The sequence below is a fragment of the Dermacentor silvarum genome, chromosome 1 (assembly GCF_013339745.2).
Source record: "Dermacentor silvarum isolate Dsil-2018 chromosome 1, BIME_Dsil_1.4, whole genome shotgun sequence".
Lineage (NCBI taxonomy): Eukaryota > Metazoa > Arthropoda > Arachnida > Ixodida > Ixodidae > Dermacentor > Dermacentor silvarum.
The window spans coordinates 144,317,386-144,344,410 of NC_051154.1; the positions used below are offsets into that span (position 1 = coordinate 144,317,386).

General features: G+C 45.2%; 1 protein-coding gene and 1 long non-coding RNA gene across 5 annotated transcripts in view; one reads left to right on the forward strand and one right to left on the reverse strand.

Moving 5' to 3' along the window:
• The window catches only part of LOC125940237 (uncharacterized), a 148,665-nt gene extending 147,539 nt beyond the window's left edge, over positions 1-1,126 (forward strand). Inside the window, exon 3 of the long non-coding RNA XR_007463462.1 lies at positions 1,001-1,126. This is a non-coding gene — a long non-coding RNA (uncharacterized LOC125940237). The remainder of the gene's footprint in view (positions 1-1,000) is intronic.
• Positions 1-27,025, reverse strand: part of LOC119436182 (rhophilin-2-like) — a 187,742-nt gene that overhangs the window by 15,981 nt on the left and 144,736 nt on the right. For all 4 annotated transcript variants that reach the window (XM_037702957.2, XM_037702959.2, XM_037702960.2 and 1 more), the window contains exons 3-9: positions 16,831-16,959; positions 14,682-14,757; positions 11,288-11,365; positions 6,413-6,537; positions 5,242-5,350; positions 2,609-2,758; positions 1,028-1,126 (exon numbers count right to left, since the gene is read on the reverse strand). In XM_037702957.2, the coding sequence (XP_037558885.1) occupies positions 1,028-1,126; positions 2,609-2,758; positions 5,242-5,350; positions 6,413-6,537; positions 11,288-11,365; positions 14,682-14,757; positions 16,831-16,959 (766 nt within the window). The remainder of the gene's footprint in view (positions 1-1,027; positions 1,127-2,608; positions 2,759-5,241; positions 5,351-6,412; positions 6,538-11,287; positions 11,366-14,681; positions 14,758-16,830; positions 16,960-27,025) is intronic.

A 27,025-nucleotide genomic window follows, 5' to 3' on the forward strand; every position in this document is an offset into this window, starting at 1 on the left:
GAGAGCAACGGCGATGACGACGACGACGCACTGAGCAGTGCACGTGTGTGGCAGTGCATGAACACCGCTAACCTGCCACCTGCGCCTCTGTGGTTTCCCTTCTCTTCAGTGCCCAGAATATTGCGGCAGCCCACTGACAAGAATGACATTCTCGGCTGGTTTCATGTATTTTTTTTTACTGGGGCATTATTGACCTAATCGTGACGGAGACAAACCATTATGCGGTAGCGTACTTTGCTGCTCTGTGTGCTAATTCTAAACAGAAATCAATGATGTAACATATATTTTCAGAATCAGAATTGCATAGAAAAAATTACGACTACTTAAAAAAAATTGGTGATTTTGGTACGTTTTTTGGAAGTTAAATTGGCAGTTAAAGGGTTAAGCTAGTAATTATAAACATTAAAATCTTTTTTTATCTGAAAGAGTCAGACACCTGATACTAATGCAAGACCTAAGGCACGTCATCCAAAGTTCACAACTGGTTCCAGGCACGCAAACAGCTGACGTTGCTAATTTCTCCCGCATAATGAATTCTGATAATTAACCCAATCAACCAAAACTGAAATGCCAAAGAGCGCAACTGTCATGCCTTTATCAGACGCTCATGAGTGACAAGACTGTTTACGCTTCACCATTGGCAGAGCATGAAACGAGCAATGCTCACTTTGATTTAATTTTCTTGTTTACTTACTGTCTCAAGTCATCTAAAAATGTATCCCTCTATGGTAAAAGGAATGCCGAGGAAGTCACTAAATCATCGCAATTTCCTTTTTTTTAAATTTCTTTTCGAATGCATTTTCTGAAACACCCTGCATATGTGCATACACAGAAAAATCAGGGGAACTGAGAGGCTCGGTACTTAGACAAGCAACTACCATATAAAACTAACAGTTCTGAAGCCAAGGTAAGCATAGGGGAAATGAATTTTCTTAAATATTTGTATATATGTATGTGGTATTCTTATACAAATTTCTTCACATGTGGTGTTCATAACAAGACAACTCATGGAAAGGAAGCAAATTACCTCTGCTGCTTCTTGGCCCACTTCAATGCAAGTCATGACTCCTTGCTTCTCGACATTACCCAAGATCAGCTTTTCAAAGAGGCATTCTCGTGCCTGGGCCTGAAAAGGAACACGGTAATCATGTGTAATGATATACATTGCAGTTTTAAAAAACAGCAGTGCAATGTAAACACTAAAAGAACACACATGATGCTATAATAAAAGTTATGTGCAGTCACTCCTTATTTGAAAAGGATCGTAATCAAACTCATTTTGCTTTCTCTCTTGACGGCATTTTACTGCAAATTCTTCACTTAAGCTTAAACTTTTCAAAGATGGCACCAGCCACATGTTTCTCTCAAGGCCTCCAGTGAGGCCTCCAGGGGGACTTCCAGCGGCCCTTATTTATGGTACCATTTATGGGTAGCAGCAAATGCTAGACAGCCTCAGGCGTCAAAACATATAATCATATCATATCAAGACAAAAGTACTACACATATGATCAAGCATTTCCTACCAAAAGTAATCATCAAACACAGCAAAGCATTAAAGGGACACTAAAGCAAAACAATAAATCAACTTAGACTGATAAAGTATTCTTCGAAATCTCTGCTGTCGTTAATTACACTGCAATTGGTCAATTATTAGAAGAGAAAATGAAGCTCAATGTTAATTTTTTTTAATGTCGCGTGGTAAGCCGACGTCAGCACTTCAGTGTGACGTCGTCACACTTCTACGTGTGACGTCAGTCACAACTTCTAAAGTTATTTTTCGTATTTGGGCCACGTTGGCTCAGTAAAAGTTCGCGAAACTTGTCATATTCAGTCTTAGGCTCCATTAGAACACAATGTAGTCAATCTTTACCGCTAAAGAATTAACTGGGACCTAGAAGACGCGGTCAAAATCCATGACGTCACGGTGAGCTGGTGCGGGAACTTCAAGGTGGCCCATCGCTACTCGCCTTCTGTGTTTTTAATTTCTTTCTGGCTTACCAAGCGACTTCTCGTGGTAAGAGTGGCATTTTCGGTACTGCAGAAGGGTAATCTACTGATACAAAAGAAATTATTTTTCCCTTTAGTGTCCCTTTAACGAAAACTGAGCTCATCATTATGCTATTCCAAAGCCAGACAAGCATGCATTACAATGCATTGTAAATGTAATCCATGTCTTTGATACTGCAATGTGACACACAGTATAACACAATAGCAGCCAAGTTGTTTCTTGGCAAAAGATGCTTAGCAGCCATGGAAATTTACTCACACATCCTCGCTAGTGATGCCACCCTTTACGTAACACAGTACTCCTACCGAAGTATATTCATCATGTAAGTACAACTACTATCATGACGTAGCCTGAACACACAATGCACACCTTCAGTTGCACTGTTTTACACATGCAAGGTCTAAAAGCAAACAGCAATGGTTTTGAACGTTAGACACAAAAAGATTCCATGATTATTATTGTAAATGATAAGTGCATTACACAAAATTAGAATTAAGCATGGAACGTAATCCTTTGCCTAAGTGGGTTTGTGAATGTTTACATTTTTTCGTTGAGGAACAGAAGATTTAAATGAAGCCGTAAAAAGCACATGCTACTTACCAGCATTACATGGGTAAGCACCTCCAGTGTTTCAGCACTGAGGTCCATGCTAGGTGGCTTGCTAAAGTTCTCACGTATGTAACAAAACATGCCGGCTGCTCGCAGAAAGCTGTCAACTGCTGAATCTATTCCTGTGCTTTTTCCACGGTCCTATATAAAACAATAGGCACAGGATAAAGAAACAATAGAACCACAGCAGCAACAAAACCTCTTAAAATAAGGTCTGGCTGGCCACAATGATAGCAGTTTTCCGAGACCTTCAAGTCTAAAGCAACTGCTGTTTAACTCTTTCCTCACTGCCAGAAATGTGCTCACTTTCAGTGCTTTTATGTTTTATCATTTTATTTTAGGTTGTATTAATTGCAACACATACTGCAATACACAAAACTGTAGCCTAATCATTTATATTTTGAATGGAAGTAAAGCAGAAAAATTGCAGAGGAAGTTTGAGAATTCTTTTGTTAAATTCCAAAGAAGCACCTGAAGAAACGTGAAAATACTAATTTGTTATTTTTACTAAACGTACCAATAGTAAAAAAATCTTAAATATACAAAATCTGTGCCTTGCTCCCGGTTTCCACCTTTTCGAAATTAGAGCACACACACACACACACACAAAAAAAATATATATATATATATGAGACAGCACCCCCCCTCCACACATGCACACACACACACACACACACACACACACACACACACACACACACACGCACGCACACACACACGCACACACACGCACAGGGTGCTTTATTTTATTGTTAACACAATTTTTAAAAATCACCTGTGACATGAAGCACAGTTTTACTTCTTGAGCTACATTACTCTCAAGAGGCAGACATGATTGGCACAAAAAATGAAAGTGAATATTTTAATAATTAAGCTAATTTTGGTAATTACCTCTTACACTAATTATTTTACACCACATATGCAATTTACGAATTGTAGCTGGTGACTTTTATAGAAATATCCATTTGGAACGAATCCTGAGGATGACATCAGTTTGGAGATATGCATTCCCAAAGTTTTCGACAAAATGCATTGGTGTTCCAATAACTTTTGAGCTCCAATGCATAAAAAGGCTTTTTAATTAAAAAAGTACTCAATTGGAACAACCGTGCAGTTTTACAGCAAGTTTGACTGCGCTTCAATTCGTGTTCTGCAATATGAGCGCTAATTAGTTGAAAAGTTGATTTGTTAAATTTTGCTCATTAGTCAAACAAGCATATTGATTTCCAGCATAAGTAATGTATAACTCTTCAAGTATTCCAGCTCAATAAGTAGATTTGGTCTGAGTGCCACAGGCAATTTAAAAAAAATTCTGTTAACATTAAAATAAAACATTCAGTATATGTGAGCAGGGAGAGATTGTTTTGATCTTTTACAGCAATCACCTGCTTCCTTTCTTTCTGCATTCTTTAGGGTCTTGAAGCAACAGTTATCTGATTGAGGTACATCCATTAACCTCCTCGTACTTTAATATGATGCTCAATCAGCTTCTAAGTAAGCTGGCCTAGTTGTGCATCTTGAATTGATGCTGGTGCCTTCACATGTTCTGTAGAGTATTTCTAGTAATGAATAAGAATATTTGCACAGGCTTTGTTCAAAAAGTAAGAGCTCAAACTGCTAGGCAAGCTTCTGGGAAAAGTTGGTCTGAAATGGACTGCATCTTCCTCTGTAAGAAAAAAACTTCATATGACAATAAGCATTTCTCATAATACGCTGTACACACGCTGTTGAAATGGGAATGGATGAAACCAACTCGCACCAAGAAAAGAATTAGGTTGCACTTGATATTATTAAAACATAAGCGAAACAATGCTTGCTCCTGAGGATGTGCCAACATTTGAGGCATTGTCAAAGCAGCATAGATGTCAGAGTGGAAAATAAGAAAACTCAACAGAAGCTCCTGTGTCTTTACTGCTTAAAATTACGCAAAATATTCACTGTTGCTTTAAAAATTATATAGCCGAGTCGACCAAGGCACACATTTTGAATTGTTTGATTTGGGACGTGGAAGTGTGGGGATGACTGCAGGCCAGTTTCGATGATACCTGTTGTTGAAGAGTTATCTTTGGAGACTCCACAATCTGCCGAAAATTGCCAAATCTGAACTATAGTAAAAGTGCCATCTTCATTTCATACGGTGCATGGCGTTGCTCGTGGAAGAGTTCTGAAGGCAATGTTTAACGTGTTGAAAGCCTGTCAATCAAATTGATACGATTTCTTATGGTCCAGAAAGAAAAGTGTTCAAGGGTTTGACGCAAGTGAGAGCAGTTGGGCACAAAAGTAAACAAATGAAATAATGAGCCTTCTTTTATGCTCAAGCTAATTGTTTCTTCAGTTTTCCAGAAAAAAATTATTTCCAATGTTTTCTAAACAAAAGATTCTATGGTCTCATTTAATACTACCCGTGCTTTGGCTCCTAAGAGAACAAGACTGAACCTGTGGCAGTGGCAGCAGAGCAAGTGGGTCACTGCTCCAATAAATGAAGTACAACAGAGGATCGGAGAATCAGGATATGCAAGATTATGAGCCAATATAATTTGCTTTGCTTATAGATCAAGAACTTGCTAGTAACCTTTAAGAGCATACAATACTAAAATAGTAAATTTCTAACAATCAGTACTCACTTGCTTTGCACCTATTTGCGTGTACAGTGCGGCAATGTTAAACAACACGCTGGCTTTTTCAAAGGCAACCGTCTTCTGTGTGCTTGGAACTCCAGTTAGAGAGTCAAACCTAAGAAATAAATAATAAACACAACAGTTTGTTAAACAGTAATTTAGCAGCTTTGATCAACAAACAGAATCATTTCATGAAAGACGGATTTCAGAATATGGCCTGTGCGCATCTCAAATCCCAGCAAAAGGCCATCTAGGTAAACCGTACCAGAACATGTTCCTAGTTCTAAATGGGCGTATAAATTGCAGTAAACATTCACTTACTAATTAAATTAAGCATAGTACCACGCGAGCACAGGCAAACATGAACAGATCTCACTTGATGACCGCGAACACTCGCTGTCACAACGCTGGCGTGATGAATAGCGCAAACAGAGGGGAGCGAATGCCTCTCACTTCAACGCGTCTACGAAACTTGAGATTACATGACCTCCAGCACTAGGTGCCCAGGTAGACAGCACATGCAGCCACCAGCTGTCTTGGCTCGCCTAACGTTTGCACCCACTGAAGATCACCTCCACGGCAGGGTGTGGGTGGGGTATGCACTCATCTGCAGCTCACTCGTTTCACTAAAAGGCTTTACATATATATTATTCAAACTTGCAGCACAGGTCCAATCAAAAGTATTTCGAGATGTCACATGCTTTAAACATTACTTTTATCGGCACATTTTGGAGCACTTTCTTGTCGCGACAATTGTGCACGCAGTGTCTGAAAGGGACGTACACATTTTTAAAGTGCCCTCAAAATAGCTTCAAATGAATGCTAAGGTAATGGCCCTTCCACTTTAGTGTCTGTTATGAGTACAATTACTGGATTTAAATTTAGAACACCTCGAGCTTGTGATACGTTCAATCACATGTGGTACTCTTTGCACTGTTTTTAATAATACCATCCACAAAAAATTGTCAGTCGAGTGACAATACCCATACAACTAAGATCGCTGCTTTTCAATCAGCACTATGCCACAGCAAGGATGTTTTGTACAGTGAATAAAAAAGCTCTTTCACTGAAGCTTTGTGAAGAGTACAAGCATTGTAATGTTATTGCAGTACCTTAACACAACTTACACACAGTAGCACTGCAATTTTGCTCAGAGAAAAAAGTCCATGTTGCCTACCACTCAAAGAAGATTCCCATGCTGCGATTGGGGGGGAAGAAACGCCTGTCCACAAAATAAAGCAGGTTGTAGTATTCAAACAAAAGTTGAACACCAGCTTGGTCCCGCGTTGGGGTGCGGGCAGCCTGCACAAGAGAAGCCAGAGTTTGTCAAAACAATGTAGAGCTTCACCTCCCAAAGCGATATGGTCGCTACAGGAGCTATTGTTGTTGGGAAAGAGTGCAGGTATTCTTAGTTTTTCACAGCCATCTGGCCTTTAATAAACATCCACAAAATGTGCAATATATAGGAGTAGATACACATCATGCTCAACTAAAATATGGCAGCCATCACTACAAACAGAAACATGAATTGTGCACTAAGCCGCAGAATGCACTATGGGTTAATGAAAATTACGGTCACTGACCAAGTCAAAAAGTTGTGACGTTTCGGAGCCTGTACAGGTTCCTTGTTCACAATGCAGTGGACATAGCATCGTTGTCCAGTTAAATATGCAATATATGACGTAATGAACAGGCATAAACTTGAGGCATGTTTCCATCTGTCCTGTTAATGGTATCTGGCGTCGTCTGTATAAGCAGAGATTCCAACAGCAGTCTCGTCGGATTTTTCTCTTTAGCCATGACTGCAGCATTTTCACAAGCAATAGAGTGCTGACTCTTGTGCACATGCTCCGCCAGTGCGTTGTACATGTGGCGGTGATTTTGAACATCACGCTTGTGCTCTTTCAGTCGTCGAATTAAGTTTCCCGTTTCGCCAATATAACAGAAGTTGCAGTCTTGGCACGGGATGTTATAGATTACCCCCGGGAACTTTTCGTCTCGTAAGTGGTCCTTCACGTTGACAACTTTGCTGCGGAGCTTGTTAGATGGCACATGCGCAACGCGTAAGTCATATTTTGAAAATATCCATGAAAGTGTTCGCTGATACCAGGTATGTAGGGAATGCTGGCCCGTTTTTGATAAGCTCGTTTCTTGGATGGCTGAGGATTCAGCACCTGTTTTTCGATTCTGCGAACAAAAGCAGCCAAATAGTCGTTATTGGACAGTTCTTGGCATACCGTAAGAAGTTCTCTTTGGAGTTTGTCTTCACTGGAGCATAAGTGGGTGGCCCGATTAATCAAAGACGACACGATAGAAGTCTTGTGCCCAGTTGGGTGACAGGACGTAAAGTGGAGGTAGCGACCGGTATGGGTAATTTTCCGATAAACGGAAAAGGATAGGCCGCCGTCGGAACGATGTATGAGTACGTCAAGGAAAGGCAGCTTGCCGTTTTCTTCTAGCTCCAGAGTAAATTGTATGGTCGGTTGTATGGAGTTGAGGCTTTGTAGCAACCGTTCGACGTCGTCTTTGTGCAGGATACAAAAGCAGTCATCCACATAGCACAGAAAAACTTTCGGTGCAGGTTTGAACTCTGTCAGAATTTCTTTCTCCAGTGCGTCCATCACAAGGTTTGCGGTTGTAACGGATATTGATGCACCCATAGCATATTCAACTGGACAACGACGCTATGTCCGCTGCATTGTGAACAAGGAACCTGTACAGGCTCCGAAACGTCAAAACAAGTTTTTTGACTTTGTCAGTGACCGTAATTTTCATTAACCCAACATGCTACCTGACCAGACGAGCTTTCGTCGAACTCTTGACTAGAATGCACTACCTTTTAGCAACTACAGGTGGTGGCCTGCGACAACCAAAGACATAAAAAATATCAGGCCCTATTACAAGTAGAACACTGTTAAATGCATTGCGATCAATTCTGTTTTTGTTTTAACTGCTTTTTAAAACCAAAGATTCTTCCTGCAGCTGCTTTATGCCATAAAATGCTCAGTTCATCTTTGAAACAAGTATGTACTATAGTACTTAATGAGAAAAGTTATATTTAAGCACTTCTATACACAATGTGTTTGTTTGAAGTAACAGTCCTTGCTCATTAAAATAGTACTTGTCATAATGATGCCAATTCAAGAAAAGCAGATAAAGAAAACAGTGCACATGTAAGCACCTTTAAATGCCACAGTGCATCAAAATTGACTAAACCATAGCCCTTAATTCTCAGCAAAATCCTGTCATATCTCCACATATTCACAACTCAATCAAGTCTCGTGAGCGTCAGCTTCCATTCAATCCTTCCTCAAACTTTTCCAGTCTTGTTAACATGCACAAACTATCAAAATAATAGAGCAGTGACATCAATAAAAATGTGCGTGAACGGCTGCAGTAGATGAAGCCATGTGATGACATATTAATTGGCACCCATTGTGCAGTTTGTAGTGTAATTTTGTGAAGAGACTAATATGCTCACAAATGAGCAACAGCAGAACTGTCAATTCATGCACAGAGAAATAAGACATGATAGATGAAGAGGAAGAACCTCTCAGTTCTGCTCACAGCTGCACATATTTTCTGTTGAGCAATATCCATGAAGCAGAAAGTCACTCTGCTCAGTTGGGTTACTGGCATGATTACTTTTTCACTTAGGTAAATCCTAATAGTGTCTTAAGATCTACTTTCATCCTTAAAAGAAAGCTTTAGCCTGAGGGCTCCTGCTCGAGTGCATGGGAACGAATAAATCATTTTTCTCGACAACAACAGCACCGAATTGATGAGGTTTGTTACATATAAGAGGAAAAGCTAAAATCTAGTGACTGTAGGAAGCATATCTTTTATTTAGGCAAACAATTCTTTTATAAAATTGTTAAAATTGCAAAACTTCAAGAAACGAAACTATGAAGTTTACAACTGTAACTCAGCAATGAGAAATAACGTCACAATTCTATAAACTGCATCTAATAATACATCTCAAGCGGACAAAATTGATACACACTGCTCTGAAGTACAGTATAGACCACTTATAATGTAACCGCTTATAGTGCAGGACCGGATATAGCGCGGTCTTTTCAGCCTCCCGTTAATTTTCCCATAGCACTCCATGTATACACGTATCCCTTATAGTGCAGTTGCGGAAACGAAATACCGGTTACAGTGCGGCTGCCTGGGAGTACGGAAGTCAGAACGCTCCCCTCAAAAACGGGCGCCCCAAGGAGTGCTCGAGGAAGAAAGAGAGACGAAGTGGAGGAGAAGGGCAAGTGGTGCGAACGAACAGCCAGTGAGGCTGAAACCTGAATCTTGAGTGGGAGTCGTGAAATACCACGGCGCGCATAGCGAGCGAGGGCCACGAAACTGCCAGCGCCGGCCAACGCTCGCTTCACGATAACGGCAGTAAACGAAACTTCAGGGAGTGGGCGGCGCCGGCATGCCACGGCGAAGGCCGCACGCGGAAACCGTGGAATGTGAGGGAGGAGGGCGGCAGGGAAGCGGATTTTGCCTCGGCAACTCCGCCGCTTCGGTGGCTCCCCTCGCCTCCCTTGTAGCTCCCTCACTTTCGACTGTCACCGTGCGCGCGCGCCGCCGTGCAGGCGCCGCCGCTCCAGCCGGCCCGGCGCCAGCTCCACGAAGTTTCGTTTTCTGCCATTATCGGAAAGCGGGCGGTTGCCGGCGTGGGCAGTTTCGTTGGCCGGCCTGGGACAGCGCCGCTGCTTCCCTCTGCGCCGTAGCCGCAGCGTGCAAGTTCAACACGTGACTAGAAAGTAGAGGAAGCATAAAGGAGAAAGCAGGGTTCACTGCCATTTTCTACGCGTGGCTACGGTAGCGTGGCTGAGACTTAGGCACGTACACGCATTTTCTGGCGCAACGCAGAATCGGCAACCTTGCCATTTAAGAGAGGGTGAAATTACCGCCGCGTTTTTTTTTCTTCCTTTTTTTTTCTGTTTTGTTCGCGCGCGACATTGAGGGGTCTCTCCTCAGCTTTTAACTCTCTGGCGGTAATGCCGGTCGGAGGCGCCGCCGCGTGAGGAATGTCAAATTAACGAGATTCGACTGTAAATTGAATGCAAACGTTCTAGCCGCATTCCTCGACTGTCGCATACGCGTGGCGGCTCGGTGCACATGCTTTGCATATGTGCGGGCCTTGAAAATTGTTGCTTTGGTTATAGTGCGGTACCGCGTATAGTGCGGATATTCGCGACTCCGGCGACTTACGTTATAAGCGGTCTACACTGTATACCACTAATATGAGAGTGAGACTTCTGCAAAATCCTTGCAAACATTGCAACAAATTCACGTAAGCTGTAAATTCATATATAGAATTTGTCCACTGTAGATGCTCTAATCGATGCAGTTTACAGAACTACGATATCTGTTCTTGGTGCAGTTACGGATTTGTAAACTTTTATTTGTATTTTTTTTTTTACCTTGCCAATTTTCATCAATCTTTGCTAAAGCTTCCACACACTATATCAAAATTCTACTTCCTAGATTCTCTAGAATTTAACTTCCTCTGTTGAATGCAACAAATTTCATTCAAATCAGTCCAGGGGTTGTCTCATAAAATCATTTCTGCATTTTACATGTATTTGAATAGGCAGCATCGAAGTTTGTCCCAAGCTAAAGCTTCCTCTTAATATCCCTGTTTTATGAAATACAACTCATAAAAAAGAAACACCAATTCTGAAGTTGTCTTTAGAAACACTTTTTTGGAGAACATTAGCTTTAAAAAGTCATAGCTGAATTCTCCGCCACCTCCACTTTCATATTAGGATATATTGGATGAGTCGGTACACCCAGCTGTCAATACCAGCTCATTGTGCTTACAGGTACAGGGTATACTGTTCACACAGCACAGCACCAACTGCACTAGCAGTGTAACAGCTAATAATAAGGTGAAAAATGTCAATCTATTATAATAGTCAACACGGACAATTATCATCCTATCAGCAATTACCATTAGCTTAAGCCAAGATGTATGAGCACGCACAGTAAGCAAAGCACAAAATGTTATCAGTGCAAAAGAAGAAAAAAATCACCATCCACTTACCTGCCGAACATCCATAAATTCTTGAATGGCGCTGTCATACACAGAGCTATCTTCACTGTAGTGTTCCATAATAAAGTCCTGTCAGGAAATGGTCAAGATATAAAATCATCTTTGCAACAGCATTTCATGTGTAATACACAGATCTGACCACAAGCATGCAGGTATTTTAAATTTGGGTATAGACATAGTTCTACCACCATGACACATTTCTTGATAGAATGTTGGTATCCTTATTAAATTCTGTCAGAACTGCAGTACTGGTCTGACATAAGATAGAGCAATCATTGCTGTTTGTTTTTAATTACTTAACAATTCCTTACAGGCCTTATATGAGCCACTGGGTAAGCGGGGCATCACCCTAAGAAAAAAGAATGCCAATATATTATAAGAATGTTAGAGTATTACACAATACAAAATGCACTTAGTAGGCAAAAAAAAAATGAATACATACAATTCATCAAGCAAACAGCAATGATGCATAATCACTCCAATGGCAATCAAATATGAATTAAAAATAAATAAGCAAGCAAAAGCATAAAGGCAGTAATAAAAAAGTAGAACATGACTGCAATAAGAATAGGAATAACCAATATATAAAATTAAATTAGCAGCATTGTTCCATTTGCTGTTGCTGTGTAGGTAATTAAAATGCTATATGATGGCATAATTTTTATGTTTTGTTTCAATTATGACAACATAAGAAATGCTGTTCCATAATCCAATGGCAAGGAAGTGCTTGCGTTCGACTGATTGGAAGTGTTTGCGTTCATATAGATGCACATGAACCTGGTATCAAATTACCAATTCTATTATCAATTTTTTTACCAGTTCCTATCACCAATCTATTTTCCCAATTTCATTACGCTAATCCCCACCACAGTGAATAGTTGATCCTGTTGATAAAGGTGGTATACTGATACTAGAACCAATGACAAACGGTTAAAGCTATCGTATTGAAATAAAATATGAATAGAACAGAATTGTCCTGGTCTGAACACCAGCTAAAACTCTCCAGAAAAAGTATTCATAGAAATTGGTGCCTTCTGCATGTTTTACATGGAGATTCCAAGTACAAAAGTATAATTTTCTTGCGCACCAAGGGGCTCAGTTTTTAACACGAAAGTGTTTTATTCCGGGGTCCACCAAGACTTCACTGACGTATTTCCGTCACGGAAATACGTCATAGAACATAATACAAAGAAAGAAACCAGAAGAAAAAGTTCCACAAACATGCAAAATTTGGGAATCGAACCGACGAACTCTCGGTCCGCGACGACAGATCGCCGAGCGTTTAACCCATTGCGCCACAAACGCATTCGCAGAGAGCTACACAGACGCGCCTTATATATCTAACACTCCTCCGTGTACCCGCGCTCTTGCTCGGGGCGGTGCCGCCGCCTACGAGCAGAAAAGAGAAGTACTGCATTATGACACTTTAAGCCCGGGATACATGGAGCGAACTTTCTCGACGAACTTCACGCGTCAAGTAACGACGCGGCGACACGACGCAGGATGTTTGCTGTGTTGCAATACATGCGGCGAACGCCGCCGCGCGTTGGCCGCCGTGTTGGCGGCGGTCCCGGCCGCCCGCTTCGAACTGAATTTGGCGTTGTCCTTGTAGAATTCACTTAGTTGGAAGCAAATGACTGCGTAAACGGCTTTCGCTTAGTCTCAGGCCGCTTCGACGACAGAGTATTATGGATAACCTTGAGTAGTTTTCGAGATCGCTTCTCGTTTCGAACGCGTCTAAGCCTAGCGAAAGAAATATCCGATGCCAACGTCATCTATCGGGGAAGTCGGGAGATAGGCATGACGACAGCATGTGGCCTCTGAGATCAGAAGATTTCTGTTGAAGGTTGTTGTAGAGAGCTTGCACTGCTTGTCTGTTTCCTCGCAGATCAGCGGATATGGGATGTACAAATACAACGCGATTCCTGAGAGATCATACTAGGAACTACTCAATCGGTGCAGAGACATGCAGACACGGCAACACCAACGCGATTGCAGACGACGCGAAAAGGCGCGCGCGCGCGAAACACCAGCATGCATTGCGACCGGAACTAGTGCCTCCTGATTGGCTGTCGTCCACCGCTGCGCGCTAGACGCTTCCGGCGGCGGCGTTCGCCCGACGAAAATGTTTGGACAGGCAGATCGGCTGCGGACGGCAAATTTCTTGACGCCGGCCGTCGGACGTTCGCCGCCCGACGAAGTTCTTCGCTCGGACGCCGGTTATTCGCTCCATGTATTCCGGCCTTAACGCGCACCGACAGTGAACGCTTCGGTGGTCTCAGCACTACGACGCCTCGATGCCAGCATTCGAAGGGACGCTGGCATCAAGAAGCACTACCAACGCCACCTAGGTGGCGTTCACCGTACTCAGCACAGCGGAGCGTGGCCTCCGCAATTAGCTCTGAAAATGTTTCTGAAGTTGATCGCGGAGGCTGCAATTACGACGCGCTGTACGCGCTGATTTGACTCGGTGACGATTCAGTTACGTGCTTTGTCTTGCGCGTTGTATTAGTGTGTCAGTTACGTGCTTCGTCTTTCGCGTTGTGCTAGCGTGTGCAGCGTAGTGCAGCTTCCATATGCACGACGGTTGCTCATGGTCATCGACGTTGGTAGTCGTGATGGAGGAGACGTGCCACCAGGCGTCAGCGTGGGTGCATCAACGCCTAAGGGCGCTTTAGCCACAAAACACCAATAGACATTATATATCAATGTGCAATAAACATTACACTACTTCTGTGAAGACACGTTTCACTTTCGTGTTCTATACCGATTCCTATATAAGAGGGATCAACCACATTTTTTGTTGGTTACAAAGATACGAAAAACAACAAAAACAAAAGAAAAACAATGAAGTCATAGCAAACAAAGAAATTATTTTTATGTTTACTTGAAATGTATAAATAATAAGGAAAAGGGAAATAAAATTGGGCACAAAGGCAACTTGCTGTAGGTGAGAGCTGAAACCACATCTTCTGCTATATGCCTGCGATGGTTTACCATTAAGCTATTATGGCAGCTGTCCATATATGTGTAGGTGTACAAGATTAGCCCTGGGAGTGTTAGCCAACGCCACTCACGGCCATGGAAGCAGATGTGAAACATCCTTTCAACTGCAGGTATCACATAGTACATGAGCTTGGGAGCAGGAAACTGACAAATAAACTTTCATACGCCACCTCACCACATCAGGCTGCCACAGTCAAGGCCCTTGCTATGCAATAAGTGAGATGAATAAGGCAAACTAAGGGGTTCTATTTTTTGTAAGTTACAACCATATGAAGCAAACGGACAATGAAGCCAGAGAAAGCTTCACTTGATCAGGAAAGCAAATTAGGACCAAGTGTCAAGCTCAATGGCCCATAAAAGGTAAGAAATGAACACTTGCCTTGAAAGGCTCTTTGAAGTCTATGTCTTTGGTCTCCTTGAGGCCCAGGGGTATCATTGGTACCACCTGCGACTGGCTGCAGAGGAAACAAGCCCAAAAAGTGAATGTTCAAGTTTTATCACGGCTGGTGACAGCCTTCTGGATTATGTTCAATGTTTATTCCATGCAGTGAACTGACTGTGCATATGGAAATGTTCAATGCAATGTAACCACTTGATTCTTCTTTTCAGTGAACATAAGAATAATTGTCTTTTTATTAAATGTTAGAATAGCTGAAGGAAACTTGGAGCTGACATATATTTTCTTTTCATTTGTCCTAGAGCTGCTTTCAAACATTGCTCTTCAGAAAAAGAACAAAAAATACACAGAATTTCACTACAACAGTGAAAACAGTAAGAAAGTGGAGAGCTGGGCTAGTTGGTATAGATTCATGGTAAAGGAACACAAACAAACAGACACAAAATACCTAGACACAACAAGCGCTTGTTGTGTCTAGGTGTTCTGTGTCTGTCTGCGCTCCTTTGCCACGAGTATAAAAGTCTGTGAGTATCAATGTCGCAGCTGCTAATTCAGTTTCAGATGACGGAATGTCTTTATGTTGCTCCAAGAATAACAAAATTTGCAATATCAGTTAATATAACTTGAAAGCATAAATGGCAGAGCACGGACAGAAAGTTATTAATCAACTCCCTGTAATTACTTTGTATAATACTGATCAAAGAAATGAGCAAGTTCTATCTGTACACATGTAGAAAATGGAAGCAACACAATGTGACATACAACATGCAGATTTTCATGAGCAAGAAGAATAAGGTAATTCAAGGGGCTAAATTTTCTGTTAGTTACAGCCATATGAAGAAACAGACAATGAAGCCAGAGAAAGCATAGGGGAAGTTATTGTTCTGTTCAACTGAGATGTAGAAATAATAAGGTAAAGGGAAATGAAAGTGGATGAAAAGATAACTTGCCACAGGTGGGAGCCAAACCCACATCTTCCGTCTTACGCATGTGGTGCTTTACCAATTACGCTACTGTGGTGGCCATCCTCCTGTCCACTTTCTTAGGTGCTAGCGTATGTGTACTACAAGATTAATCCTGGTAGTGTTAGTTAGCGCCATTCGGTCAAGGCGGGTGACATGGAACAGCCTTTTAACTGCAGGCATCACATAGCATGTGAGCTCAGAAGCAGGTATCTGGCCAGTGAACCCTTGTTAAGATTTTTTATTTCACAATGTTTAGCACTTTTCAGGCATTTGTACACAAAGCCTTTATATCAGTTATGCCACAGCAATAAGGACAGGTTAAGCTGAATGTGAACATATCACTAAATTGTTGTGTGTTTACAATCAATGGCATTTAAATGTGAATAGTCAGTCCTACTGCCCGATTAAGGTTATTCTAAATATGAAACAATGAAAAAATGTCTTAATTTGTCCAAAGTGCCAAACTCTAGGGGCCCCAAAATGCTCATCCCTCCCCCTAAGAAACACACACACACGCCAAAGCTGCTCACAATGCTACTGCACATGTTGCTATCATGAAAACTGCTCTCTCATATCAACCCAGCACTATGCAAACAGACTGTAATCGGCCTCCATTAGAGAAAGAGAGATAATTTGAGGAAAGGCAAAGAGGTTGGCCTGAGCTAGTATGCTCTGGCTGCTGAGCACTCTACACAGGGGAAAACGGAAAAGGGACGAAAAAGAGTGATGAAAGATAGTGATGAGCCTCCATTGGAAGTATGAATACCCTCACGTGCTTGTTGCATGTTCTGTCGGGAATGGAACAAGTCCCCTACTAGCATGGTTCATATGGTGGCAACAAGTGTAAGAGCATGACATGTTTCACATTTTTGAACTAGTCTTCTAGAATGCCTAGGATGTCTGTGTGCCAAAACTATAGCAAATATTTAAGAGTATATCAACAGTAAAGCTTGTGCGAGTTCCTAGTGCAAGGCTGCACAAAACTGGAGAAACACATAGGACAAAGGAAAAGATGCCAACTTACAGTATTTCTTCTTTCGCTTTTTTTCTATCCTAAGCTCCAAATGTTCAAGCACTATGACCAACTTATCTATGATAGATCAATGCCCCATTACACATACTCAATTAGCTTTTCATACAAAGAATGTGGAGGCCACCCTACGTACTTCTCACTCTGGTAGATCTGCACAGAGCTGTTGAGCTCAGCCAGCTGCTCCTTGAGCAACTGGAGGTTTGAGTTGAGAAAGCTCAGCTCCAGAGCCACTGTCTCACGAAGCTTCTTGTTTGTCGTAGCTCTGCAAGTAGGAACACACACCATGTCAATATTTTAGTATGCCCAGCATCCTTGTGCCTCACTCCTTGATTAAAAAAACACCTCAGCACAATGTAGGAAGCAAATAACTTGAAAGCAGACTGTTTATCGAGCAAATGTGTGTCTGTGACACAAATATAACTTGGCAGTGGAAAAAGTTATGCAGTCAGTGGTTGTTGCATTGAGTACCATGGCTGTGAAAAAAGGCCAGACAGGTTTGAAAACAGCCAATAGGTGCCAGCATGAGGGACCCATAACATCACATGAAGCATGAAAAGAAGGTACAGCAGATACAGCTTAAATTATTATGCCACTTCAGCATCCCTTCAACAAAAACACTTTTGTATATCTTTCAGAACACTGCAAACATTGTGATTGCCTCCCAGAATTTGTGCACTAAAATTATGTAAGCCTTTTTCATAAGTGAATCCCATGACAAGTGCATCAGCATGTCCTGTTTTACTGTGTAATGAGGAAATTAGCTTTCTCAATTGATGGTTATCTGTTTGATATATTGTTTGTTTTATTTTTAACCCAGCACTTCTTTACGATTGTTAACATTGTAACTTCCCAACTTTTTTAGATATGTTTGGATATTTTTTTTTTTTTACTTATGTTGATGTTAACTCCAAGCTCTCACTTTTAAACTGGTCTTGACCCTGTGTCCTCGCCATGCCCCACTTCCAACATTTTTTTTTTTTTTTTTGGGGGGGGGGATGAGGGGGAGGACATTTGTTTTGGCTTGTTTGGTTTTCTGCTCTTTCACTGATCTTTTGCTTGTTCATGCAGTTTTCCAGCTGTCTGGTTTTTCCCTCCATAATTGGCTTTCACACTGCACCTTTCTTCCTTCAACCACATTTTTTCCCCCACACATTTATAGAAGGCATATATCATCCAAGTATATATTCTTTGATTCTTCCATTAAAATGTGTGACCTGTTTGTTTGTGCTGCTAGATGCCATTTTTTCCAGTATGGCGTCTCCATCTAGGTCATTCCAAAGCGGTTTAGCAGCACTCTAAGATAATCATGCAAAAACGTTTATTGCGAAACAAAAAATTTATACAACGGCCCCTAGCAACAAAAATCAGGCATCATTATCGCTGTTGGATCACGATTATTTTTGAAATAAAGCTTAACTGCCGTCTTGCACGATCTCTGTACACAGCGCTGCCGGAGCGCTCTGCTGAAGTCGACCCGTCGACCAGGCTTAGTTCGTTGCTAAGGCGTTTCAAGCATCGCAGCACAGGCGTGCGCAACTTTTGTTACATAAAGCCGCACAGCGCACCATCATGTATCGCAAGCGGGACGCGTCTGATGTGTGCCGAGATGTGTATCGCTGGTGACGCTGCGGGGCAGAGCGCTCTTCACGGGATTTCGCGCATCTCCACTGCCTGTGTACGTTGCCGCCGCAGAGATCGCGAACGTGCCAAGGCCGCTGGCTCGAGGGATCATGCCGCTGCGCGATCCTCCGCTTGATTTCGACTGGATTTTGGCCTCTGGTGATTGGCGCCACAAGGGGTGGATTAGGCCACACCAAAACGAGATCCAAACAGCGCAGGAGCCCCGCATGCCGCCGCCGCTGCAGGTCATGCATCTTGCAAAAGGCCGCCAGATACGGACAGCGAAACGAACAGCACGTTTGCCACAGCAAGGAATGCTCGATCATCGGAAGCAACGATCCCAATAAAACAGCTCCGATATAAATGCCCCCTCCCCTCGTCCAAAATAATAATAATAAAAAAACAAGTTTACCAAATGAAAACGCTAGGGCGGAATGGAATGACCATGGTCGCATTACATTTCTTCCGCGTGATGCTTATCCAAAGTTTCGTGCATGTGTTCAGCTTTGAGAACCTAGCGAAAATTCCTCGAAGAGCCAATTGAATACACTATAATATCGGCACACAAAAATCGCTTAAATGGAAATGCCGCGTAAATGGAACAGCCTCTAATTTAGTTGGTTTTGTTCTTGGGTATTTAAAAAAGAAAAAAGAAGCTTTCGTTAAAACCAAAATGCTCTCAACTCTCTGTAAAGGGAACCACAGAAGCATCGCAGCACAGGAAAACTGGCTCGTAGTGCACGCAACATTAGGGGCCGTATTGACAATAAACCGCTGCATTCGAACTTCTTAACCCGGCCTCCCGACTGCATATTACTATTCAGTGAAGGGGAAATGCGGATAAGCGCGCGGGGCATGTGAACAGTCATGGTGTACGCCGCGTATCGCGCCCACTGCAGAACTGAGCATACGCACATCGGCCTGGCGCATGCATCCATGACATCTGACTGAAGAAGACGACGACCAGACGTGTCTGGAATAAACCCTGTTTTTACTTGTAGTCATTCTCATATGCGTATATATTCCCACATTTATGCTTGCATTATTTTATAAATCTCCTTTCTCATTGTTATTTCAAACTACCCGGTTCTTGGCCAATCCCCCGGAGTGGGTATGTGCCACTAACTACAAGGATCTACATCTACGTGTAGTCCAGGCGTGTGACGTGTACTGGACAATGCTTCAGTGTAAGCCTCCGTGGGCACTTCCCCGCTTCTGTACTTTAAATGACCCATGTACTGTGAAGAACAGTTGAAATGCCTAATCTTACTATGGGTCTGGATCGAGTAAGCTTTAAATTGTGCTTAATTGTCGGTTATATACTTCGCAAATAGAAACGCTTGCACCTATATACAGCCTTTCCTTAATTTCGCGATGACGTAATCGAAAAAGGCAGCACGTCACTCGACTTTGCTTCTAACTTGGAGCAAAAAAGACCTGAGAGTTGAGAGTCACTTGATGGCGTGCTTTTCGGCGTAGGGCAGCCATAGAAAGAGAACATGGGTTTAAAGTATGTCCGCGTAAAGTGACCGCTCAACTGTCATGCAGGCGGGCGCCCTAGGAAAAAAAGAAAAAAAGAAAGCAGGACGCAACAAGGTGTTTCCGACGCACGCGGCGAAGACAGCGCGCGCGCCGCGATACCGAGGCGTGGCACGCGAAGCGTGAAGTCACACATCACGCGTGGCGAGAAAGGCGGTGCGATCAAGACACAGGGGTTCGGGCCTGTATACAGGACGGCCGTCGGCGTGCACCCACGACGAAGAGACGTGACCCTGAAAATGACATGCATACGCTTTCGCCCAAACTGGTTTCGTTTTTCCTTTCGACGAATGTCGAGCGAGAGCGCAACATCGTCCCGCAGCACCCCTTCCCCGGCCTCTCTCTATCATCATCACATGCACTCTCGACGACACTCATTACAGACGATGGCACACACAAAGAAGACACGCGCACGACGCCGTCGTCACGACGCGGTCCAATTAAAGAGCGCGCCGCCGGGGTCGAGCACCGCCGAGGCCGGCGGCGTGTGTCGCCCCCTCCGACACGGCGCGCGCCCGGGCTGCTGCCGCTGCTGCCTCCCTCTGTTACGCTCGCGCGTAGCGAAACGGGAGGGGCCCCAACCGCCGTTGCGGGGTCCACCCGACGCGCATGCCACCGCGGCCCAGATCGCACGAAGACAAAAGCGGCAACAACGCGCCGCCGACACGCAACCACCACCACACGAGATACACCGCGTTCCCAAGGGCGCCACGCAGTGGTTCGCTTCAAGGTCAACGCGAGAGGCCTCGGCGGCCCGGCCCAAAGCCACGACCCGATTTTCGGATCGTTATCATTAAGTCTCGTCCTCACCCGCTATGCGAGAACAGTGCGAGCCGACCGCAGCCCACCTTCGGCGTCACGGGGCTCTTCTTCGGCATTCTCTCCCACGTTTAGCGCCGCTATGGCCACTAGCACCGCGGACCCACGCGCTGGCCGCAGCGCGTAATTAACGCGAAGACGAAAGCGACCTCAATTGGCGGTTTTCTCCAAGAGCTGCAGAGCGACCAACGAAAGAAAGAGGGAAGAGGGGGTAAGGAAGGCAGGCTATATTAGCGTTTACTCTAACCGCCCGCCTCTCCACGTTATTTTTGCTCCTAAACACCTCTACCTGAACATGTATGCACAGTATGGGTCAAAACCTTCTTCATTTCGCCTTCACATGCTTTTTTCTGCAACATGGGGTCGTTTTTACTGCAACGCACTTACCCGTATATTTATTTACACCGACGTAAAAAGAAAAAAAAACTAAGTGGCGATTTAGCGGTGAATGCGAGAGAAATGCGTTAGCATTGCGTCGCAACTCTCACGTCCCAGATCAAGTATTTAAACCGCGTTCACCACATTCCAAAGTGTTGTGCAGGAGCGAATTGCAACTGACGGTGGTCCGCAGCAGACCACCGTCAGTGGCGCGCGCTCACACACACGCGCCATGCTGCTTTAGCAACCGCAGTGATGATGATTTATTGCATCCCTTTGATGCGAGGCGGTGACAAATGGTCACCTAGCCTGCTTGAGTTAATCAGGTATGCTATATACATGCTTTTCATTCTAGCATTTTTGTATACATCTCACATCGCTGTGTTGAGAAACGCCATCGGCGTCAAACAGGAGGCTAACGTAGACAGTGATTTCAGGTTTACTAAACTTACTAAAATGCATGAGAACAGTGCCGGTGGCTGACGCAAATATTTTATACCCATTGGCGCTTAGATGTTGCATTGTCGGCTGGCCCTACACGAGCACTCTTATGTTCTTATGGGTTCTATGGTTTCTTACGCCAAGAGATCAGATAATGAGAAAATTTTCCAATTTACGCTGGCAATTCATAGACGCCGCTGCTCTTCGTTGAATAAAAACCGATACAGTCAAGACTGTGCACAACACGCATACATACCGCGGCTGATGATGCGCGTCGCATGTTTGCGCAGCCAAGAGAAATTTCCGCATACTGTAGTTACCCCTGCAGCGAAAGGCTACACAGTGATTCTTCGGCCTCGCATGAACCGACATCACGTAAATTTCACGGAGAACGAGCTAAAACATCTCCAAATCGTTCCGCAGCACGCGACGGCGACACATTCAAGCAGCGCTGCGCCGGCCCTCACAAGCCAAAGAGGAGGAAGGCTCGCAGCGCGCCCTTTCCTCCTCGCCCGATGATAATGTCTATACAAAACAGACCCTTCAAAGTGTAGTTTAACAGGCGACAACAGAGCGTTGAGCTACCCGACACTGCTCTCCACGCCCTCACTCCAAAAGTAAAAACCGCTTTACAGCTTCCGCGTTTGCCACCTAACTGGTATATATAGTTACTCGTCGCATATACCATGCGGCAAGTGGAATATGCGAAGGAAGTGAACCAGCTGATCCGAACTCACTGATATTCCTCCAAGCAGCTCCGGTCACTTTCACAGTACGATTAAACTCTAGTGCTTCACACGCCTCTGCTCAGCTGCGGAAGTGCGGTTGCAGTCTCTCGCTCTCACACCTGACAGCGAGAGAGTCGAGACGCCGCGTCGGTTAATTGTTACACGTCTTGGAATGCAGCCAACACATTAAGTGTGCGCAAGCGCACAGGCGCAACCACACTTCCGTGGTCAGTTTCTCATCGTTACAACAGAGGAGATGCTCAACAAGATCACCGTTTTTTCGCTGCCTAAAGGAGCAGGCATGCATATCGCCTCAGCTGATGCGTGTTACCTTAGGCGGTTTTCACCGACGAATCAAGGTGAGTGCTTACACAGTAAAGCACGGCTCCAGACGCGGGTAGTCCAGCGAGCGCAATGTCGCTTAATGCACTTTCACGGCGACGTCATTTTTATTCGTTCATTTGCGATCGCTACGGGTGCCGCCCAGACGCGCTCTCGTGCCATAATCCGCGTCGCGGGGTCGTTGACGCCACACATGCGAAGCGCGCTGACCGGTCCCACCAGCGCGCGCGTTGGCCCCAGCGTGCCACTTTGCGTTGCTTTTACTTCTACACAATTGAGAGAGATGAACACTTTATTTAAAATCAATATCGGAGCGCTCAGTGCAATCTTTCAACGCAGCGTGGATGAATTTCACCAGGTACTTGTGCCGGAACCGATGGGGTAGAACCGAGGTGGATGCAAAGGAAGGAGAGGGGGGAGATACAGGTGGCGGACAGTTCCACAGAATGTGTTGGGAGTTAGGGTAACCTCCACCAGAAGGGCAAACAGGTGGAGGTTCACCTGCGAAAACACGGAGAAGGTGTAGGCGGGTTGGAGAGAGAGCAAGGACTGCGCCTGCCGAATAGCTGAACGCCATGAGCACGCGGGAGTGCAGGGTGGGGAGGGGAAAAGACGCGCCTGAGGAGACGATAGGCTGTACGGTGTGTAGCGCGATGTGTGCGGAGTTGGTTCGGGGATGTCGGGAGACTGCGTCGTAAAGCTTCACAGACGAGCTGGCTATAGCCCGTTCATTCCCCGACAATCCCGCATGACCAGGAATCCACACAACCTCCACCGGTGCGCGTAAAGAATGTGTTATGAGAGAGGCAAGTGGGGCGGGAAGCGTTCCTTGCAGTAGTTTGGGACAAGCGTTCATCGAATGAGTAAATATGATCGGAGGTTGTAAAGAATTCGGAGGTAGATGACTGAAAGCTGCAGCCAAGGCATGCAGCTCTGCTATCGTAGAATCCGTAGTAGGAAGCACTTCGCTGTTAACTAAAGGTAGGGACTGTTAAAGTACGACGACAGCGGAACAGCGGGGAGATGTGCTGGCGTTGGATGAAGAAATAAGGATGCGAGGGATGATTGCGGAGGAAGCACTGGTAATATAAAACGCGGGCTGCACGGCGCAAAATGTCCCGTTGGGGGTGCATGCGTCGTGGAAGAGGGGCGACTTTTATAAGGCTTTGTTTAGCAGCAGTGAGTACTGAAAGAGGCGTAGTAGAAACTATAGGGGCGGTATAGCCTAAGCGCTCAAGGATAGTACGTCCTTATTGGGTGAGGTCTAGGGGAAGCTCTTGATTGCGTTTATGAATAGAGAGAATATCGTCGGTCGTGTTGTGAACGCCCATCTAGAGCAGGATGGAGGTGCTGGTGCTGAAAGGCTAGCTTCGTGGTCCTACGTAAGGGGCCAGTTAATTTGCTTATATCGATGGAGCACAGATAAGGGAGCTGATAGCGAAGGCGAGAAACTAAAAGGGCATCACGGAGAAGAAGCATGTCAGCCTCTTTGAGGCCTAGGAAGCGCGAGGATACCCGTCGCATCATGTGCAGGACTTGCTGTGCATCATGTGCATCATGTGCAGGACGGAGAACGTGTTGCACCGCTGCAGCAGGACCTCCGTCACTCTGAATGTAGAGGCCGATAACTTTTATGGACCGTGGCTGTGGAACGCTAACTCTAGCAGATGTCACTTGTTACTTGTATAGGCGGAGGCAACCACCGAGGGCGGTGCACAACGAGCAGTTCTGTTTTCTCTGGAGAACAGCTATAGGTTAGGCTAATATAGTGCTAGCAGCGGAAGAGATAACTCAAGTGCGTTTTGTAAGGTGTCCTGAATTTGACCAGGGCAGCGCAGAAGCCATCCAGATAGTAATATCGTCGGCATATATATAGTGTCATGAATGTCCGACAGGGAAGAAAGCCCGATCGATGACACTTATCACCGAATTGAAAAGAAGAGGAGAAAGAACAGAGCCCTGAGGAATACCTCGCTGCGGATGTGGAAATGTGGGTGATGGAGCGGCGTCTGCTATGCGAAGGGAGTAGGTGCGTGACCGAAGAACAGCGCGGACATAACTGTAAACGCGGGCACCACACTTTGTGGGGGCCAGTTCTCGAAGCATATATATCGTCATGAGCCACGTTGTCGAATGCTTTCCTCAGATCTATATGGCGAGAATAGCTCGAAGCTGGACAGTGCTAGGGTGTATAAGCACGTCATTATAGATCTGAATGAGAGCGTCCTGAGTAGAGATATGTGCGCGGTAACCTTATGTGCGCCGGAGCGACGCCTGCGGTGCTCCGTTACGAGGAAGTCGTCTAATAATGAATGCGTGCGATAAGTTGCCTTCTTTTTGTTCTTCCAAGACGTCTGGCAAGCTGTCAAGACAGCGATTCGACTACGCACACGTGCACCGGGCTGCACGTGTGCGAACAACTACAGGTTTATTTATTGTACAGGGAAAATCAAATACCGCGCCGATGTGCCATTGAATTATACTATAGTTGCTGTACCATGTGGACCAACTAAGCGTTGCTGAGAGTGGCTAAGTGTATTTGTTGGTAGGTCATGTTCGAAGTGTCCTATAGCGCACGCATAAAGGTGCGCAGCGCTGCGCGTTGTCCCATGTAAGTACATTTTGCGTACGTGTCCTTGTGAGTGCGCTACAACAATTTAAGCATTGCTGCACACTTAACTCTTTAATGCAACGAAGCGATGATTAGCCTCGCGACCGTAAAAATGCCTTCAGCGCATCTGCAAGTTACAATGTGGGGGAGAAGACGCAAATAAAATGCACGACCAATCAAGTGCATTGAAAAATGTGCGGCTTAACGTCACGAAACTGCACAGTGGGTTATCAGGGACGCCGTAGTGGAGGGATACGGCTTCGTTTTGATTGTGTGGAATTCTTCAACCTGGACCCAAAGCACGGTACACGAGCGCTTTTGCATTTCGCCCCCGCCGGAATGGAATCAACCTGCGGCCTCAGAGTCTGAGCTATACGCCGGAACCAGCTCGACGAGTAAATCAAGTGCATCGAATCTACACACACACACACACACACACACGAACGTTTGGCGTCTCTCAAACGAGTGGCGGGGACTCGATAAGCGCACAATGCCCCCGAAAGGGGACAGCGCGATAACACCCCGGAAAGGCATTTGCTTAAGGTTATCGAACACCGAGTGCAGCATTTTGACACCGCGTCAAAAATTCGTCGTCCCTCCAGACCAGGGGGAGGTGTCACGGTCTGAACGCCACCTTACAGCGACCGTAACTGACGGCCATTAACGACGCTGAAGGTGAACAAACGACCTGCTCGGTACACAATTCAGCACTGCCGCTCACGTCTCGTTTTGCTCCGTTCGACGCAGCGGCCGCGCCGCGCAAAATGTGTCCCGTCGGTTGACGATCGAGTGCCTGCCTCCGCAGTCACGGAACGGCCAAGAAAGCAGCACAAGGCCGCGGCGCAGCGTCGAAAGAGAGCGCGTTCGGCACACGATCAAGCTGTTTGGGCTACCAGCAGCGAATCACTACACAGTTTTAGCAGAGCGCCGCTTACGCTCCGCTCCGCTCAGATTTCACGCTCCGAGATCTGCAGGGAACTGCGTAGATTTCGCATTTGATAAGCGCGTCTTGCCGAGACGCGAGCGACGCGCTATCAACTCGGCTGCAAAACGACGAAGAGGCCAAGTAGACACGCTGTCGGCTTTGTAGCGGAGCGAGGGATGCGGTCTTCGTTGCGAGCGTTGTGCGCAAGCGCAATAGCGTTCCCGCTAAGCGGTTGTGTGGCATTTGCTAGCATATGCCGGTCTGAGCGGAGCGGACAGCAAGCGCTCAGCTAAAACACTCTATACTGACAGGGCAAGATGTGGTAGCCAAACATATCTCCAACGGCTGAAGTCTCGGGGCAATGAAGCCGCTAACCGCCTTGGAATGGAAGGGAGCAGTGGATGCTTAACAGTGACGTCACGCTTACGAATAGCTGAGGCTGAGGCTCGAGCGCGAAGTGCAAAGGGAAACGTGGCCTTAATTTCCTTCAGTAACAATAATTTCCCGCTAAATCCGTGAAAATGGGGCTATGAAAGAATGCATGACTAGTTGAAATTCATTTAATGTGGGCATTTCGTGTCGCTTTTATGTAGGCGAGGCGTGGTGCCGCGGCGAGTCACAAAGAACTTAAAAAACGTTAAACGGGCGTCGCGCGCCCCTCATCGGCGCCGCGAAATGACAGTGGTCCCCGAACGCCCGCGCATGCTTGCCAGCCAGCCAGACGCGGCGGCCCAGAAAAGCGGTCGACGCCGGCGGCAGATGGATCAGCCTGGCCAATGACCCGATTGGAGGTGCCTTCGAACCAAACTCACCGGTTTCTCCGTAGGCAGGGACTGAGATAACCGAGCCTATCGCTACCAGACGGCAGGCGCTATAGGGAGAAGACCCAAATTCTTCGGGCGTCGGTTGCATTTTTTCTACAGCA